The sequence below is a fragment of the Pteropus alecto genome, unplaced genomic scaffold (genome assembly GCF_000325575.1).
Source record: "Pteropus alecto unplaced genomic scaffold, ASM32557v1 scaffold107, whole genome shotgun sequence".
Lineage (NCBI taxonomy): Eukaryota > Metazoa > Chordata > Mammalia > Chiroptera > Pteropodidae > Pteropus > Pteropus alecto.
In genome coordinates, this window is record NW_006440619.1 from 94,362 (window position 1) to 98,649 (window position 4,288).

At 49.7% G+C, this 4,288-nt stretch overlaps 1 protein-coding gene across 4 annotated transcripts in view; it reads left to right on the forward strand.

Moving 5' to 3' along the window:
- Window positions 1-4,288, forward strand: part of TMEM164 (transmembrane protein 164) — a 182,634-nt gene that overhangs the window by 610 nt on the left and 177,736 nt on the right. For 2 of the 4 annotated variants that reach the window (XM_025050553.1, XM_025050555.1), the window contains exons 1-2: window positions 47-162; window positions 504-1,158. In XM_025050553.1, the coding sequence (XP_024906321.1) occupies window positions 769-1,158 (390 nt within the window). In that variant the 5' untranslated portion in view covers window positions 47-162; window positions 504-768. Of the gene's footprint in view, window positions 1-46; window positions 184-503; window positions 1,159-4,288 lie in introns of those variants that run through there. The other 2 variants (XM_015593493.2, XM_025050554.1) reach the window with 2 other exon arrangements.

Here is a 4,288-nt window from a genome sequence, read left to right on the forward strand (position 1 = left end):
CGGGTTGGGGGAGGTGCTGCCTGGAGCCGGGGGTGGAGCTGGGCGCTCGGGGATGTACCCGGGGACGGGCGGCTGGACCCGGACGGCTCTAAATTGGCCGGAGGGGCCCTTCGGCGGCGAAGTTCCTAGCTGGGGGCAGAGACGGCCCTCGCGGTTGCAGGAGTAAGCGATCCCCTGTAGCGAGTGCGTGAGACGAGGAGTCCGGCGTCCCTGCCATTCCCGTCGCCCTCCCCGCCTGCCCAGCCCCACTAGCTCCTCTCCTGGCCTCCGCGTGTCCCCTCGCTATCACCCCCATTGCGCCCCGTTTCGCTACCGCGGCAGTGCTGGGTCCCCTGGCCCTGAACCTGACCCTCCTGGCCTCTGGCTTCCCCTGCCCCCTGCTTGCTTCGCCACTGCCCCGGTTCCCCTTTTCTTCCCTCACTAGTTACCCCTCCCCGCTTCATAATTCCCGATGCAATTGCCTCTTTGAGACCTTTTTTTTTTTTTCCTCTCCTTCCTTTTAGATTGGCCAACGGCTCGTTTCAACCCTGCCTCGTTGGTGGCCACTGGAGAAGCGCGGGGGGCTCCCCAGACAGCCGTGGGGACAAGTTAGAGCCAGCACTTTACCCCGGGCTTCGCGTGTAGCTTCCCCACCCCTGCCCTCGGTGCCCTGGTGTCTGGAGCGGGGGTGCCCTCTGTACATGTTCCACCACTCGGGCAACCCTCTGGGCTTGTGTTCCATCTCGCTCTTGCTTCCTGCACGGTGGTTGAGGGGACCCACTTTGCATTATGTCCCGGTATAGCTACCGAAGTCTGCTGGACTGGCTCTATGGGGGCGTGGACCCCAGCTTTGCAGGCAATGGGGGCCCCGACTGTGCTGCCTTCCTCTCTTGGCAGCAACGGCTGCTGGAAAGTGTGGTGGTCCTGACCCTGGCCCTGTTGGAGATCCTGGTGGCCCTGCGGCACATCGTGAGGCAGACGAAGGAGGACGGTAGGGGTGGCCATGGCTGCCAGCCAGAGCAGGTGACCCAGCGGCCAGAGGAAGGCAAGGAGAGCCTGAGCAAGAATCTGCTCTTAGTAGCCCTGTGCCTGACCTTCGGGGTGGAGGTGGGCTTTAAGTTCGCCACCAAGACCGTCATCTACCTGCTCAACCCCTGTCACCTGGTCACCATGATGCATGTGAGTCTGTTGACATTTTCCTCGGCCGCCTCAGTGATAAGAGTTATTTGTGTGCTCAGGACATTTTGCAGAGTAGAGCACCTCATCTCTGCGGGAAGCGGGACCCTTAAAAATGACTTTCCAATGAGTAGCTCTTTCTGTGCAAATCTCAGATTTGGCTTTCTTTCACCTTTGCACAGTGCCTCTGCCTCACAGTGGAGGGGGGGAACACAGTACCTGAGCCCTAGGAAAGACTGGTGCTCAGGCTGGCAGCCCTTCCCCTCTCAGCCCTGCTCTAGCCTTTCACCAGCAGGAAGTCCGGCCCCATCCAGGTGCCCTATCTGAATCACATCTGGGGACTGTGGTTTAGCCTCCAGGCCCTTTGCCACGGTTAATTTCCCCGGAGGCCTGGTGACATTCTTTCCTGGAGGTGGTCACATAAGATTCCTCGTCTCCACCATGGTACTTTGGGGAAGTACTTTCACGAGTTTCTCTTAATTATTCTTTGATTTCGGAGTTTACGCTGTTAGGGCGAGGTCTGCCTTTGAATTCTGAGGGTTGGAGCAGCACCAAGCTCCTACTAAGTGCACTGGTTAACTTTGGGCTGGTGCTGTCTGTCCTTGGTGCGAGGGTATTTATTTTTATGCATCTCTCTCTAACTTATCACTCTTATTCGATCTTCCGTGGTCATTGTCCAGGGGTGCTCAGAGGGCTGATTTATTTACCTCCGTTAGTGGTGCTAAGAAAAAAAAAAATGGGATTGAAACGGAAAGTTGCTAGATACATAAAAATAATCTGGGTGAGGACCAGGAGTGTGACTGTCTTTCTGTACTCGGCCTGTGTGGACAGATGTTCTAAAACTATCAAATCATGGAGGTGGAGGAGGAAGAGAAAAAGAAAAACTTTTTAAAAATTTCAGGTTGTGGACAACCTGGTGTGTTTTACTCAGGGACACTTTTGAAACCTGTCATTAGATTAGCATCTTTATTGCTTTTGTATTTGTAGAAGGTTATTCTCAGGAGACTTGTGGTAGCCTTCTGTGGGACAGGAGGTTAAGATTATTATCTCCATTTTACAGGCCTGGTTGGGGCCCAGGGATGGGGAGGTCACTTGCCTGCAGCCAAAAGGTGAATTATCATCTGGGTTGGAAATCTAACCCATCTTCTTTGGGGTTGCAAGCTGTCAGTGGAATGGCAGGGTAGTCTCTGTGGGGAGGGTGCTGATCAGCATGGTGCTGCCTACTTGTGGCTCGAATGCTTGCTGGCTCTGTGTTCTAGGAACTCCTTTGATTGCAGGTTTTTGGCCTTAGTTTCCCAGTCCATAAAATGTGAATAGCCTCAAGCCCTTCCCATTTTGCAGATGTGGCAAGGAGGTGTGGGTAGCTTTGGAATAGAGGCTGTTATTGATTGGGTGGCTCTCAGCATGGAGCAGGGCTGGAGGGGCAGCATTTTTTTTTAAAGGAAGGGCTTCTTGGGAAGTGATGCCATTCACAGGAAGCCCAGGGCTCTCCCAGCTAGACTTTCAGTGTAAATTTGAGCCAGTCCTCTTTCTTTTTTATGAATAGGCTTTTTGTAATGAGAGGAAACAACACATCTCATCCACTGCTGTGTGAGGCTCTGGGGACAGGAGTGCTTTTTTTGGATGGCAGGTGGTAAGGGTCAGAGGGTGCCTTTTCCACAGAGGGGTCTTGAGGCCTCTGGCAATCATTTATCTAGAAGATCGACAAAGGACTAAATTCAGCCTTACTGGGGCTGCTGCTGGTGTGATTATGTCAAACCTGGCAGCACCATGGTTTTTTAGTGGAAAGGTTTTTAGAGGCTTTTAGAAGAATCTGGAGACTTAGTTCTGGCATTAATTAGTTGTGTGACTTTGGGGAAAGTATTCTTCCTGGGCCTCAGTTTGCTCATCTGCAAAACGAGGCAGAGTTGAATTCCTAGCTCTTGACTGTCTTACGTTCTGTGATTGATTCTTTTCTTCATAAGCAGTGGCTGGGATGCAACAGAGAGCTATTCTAGAAATGCTTTTGGCCTCCTCAGCCAGAAAAAGGAAACTAGTTTCTTCTCTGCCAAGGTCAGGTGGCTTTGTTCATCTTTTCATCCTTGTTCATCTTTTACTCCGTTTCCCCAGTAAAGTCAACCTGACCAGGTCACCCTTGGGCACATGTGTAGATGATGATGGCACTTAGGACTCACTCCTACAGAGTGGGGGATGTTTCGGGCACTATGGACTGATTCCTGTCACCTGTGCATTTTCCATTGTTCTGTGCTTAGCTCAAACTCTGAACAGAGTCATGCTGAGGGATTCTTGAGCCCACCCAGTATTAGACTCCCTTACACTTAACTCCTAAGTCACACTGCTCTGTATCATTTAAATAGTAACTTCTGGTTTACTGGGGGAACTAGCCTGACGAGTCCAATATTCCAGACCCTACCTATGGCTCCTCTTGGGATGCAGTAATGTATGGATTTTAAAAAAGGTACGAGTATTTAAAAAAAATTACAACAGATGGTTGGAGACAGTTTTCTGACTTGGTTGCAGCAATGACTAATGATAGTAAGTATGGTTAATAATACCTTAACATTTATCTAGCACTATACTGTTTATTATAAGGTACTTTCACATGCATTATGTTATTTAGGGTTATGATAAATTAGCTTGGGGCTGGAGAAGCTGATGTTAAAATGTTTCCTGTGACTGTGTATATTCCAAAGGGGAGAAGTCGAATACAAAGAAATGCCTCAGCAAGTGAATTAGCTGAATTAGGCTGCATTATGGCAGTAAATTGTATGGAGTTCAGAGGTCCTAATAAGGGAAGGGAGACATTAGCTGAAATGAAAGGGATAGCTTAACAGAAACATTTTTGATGTGTGTCTCGCAACAGGATGACTTAATTTTGGCTTTATAGAAAGGCCTTGTTCCTCAGAGTCAGTGTATATTTGTCTGTAACAAGGACAGTATTGCTTAGGCCAGGAAATAGAAGAGTTGGAGGGGGAAATTGGTTAGTCTCCTCATCTTCCCATTTTCAGTCCTTAAAATATTTAATCCCAGGATCTTCCTTGTTAACACAGACCCTCATCACAGCCATGCTGCCAGCTTTAGAAGCATAAGGAAAGGCAGCTTTTGTTTCTGAGTTTTGTTCTTGATTAATATT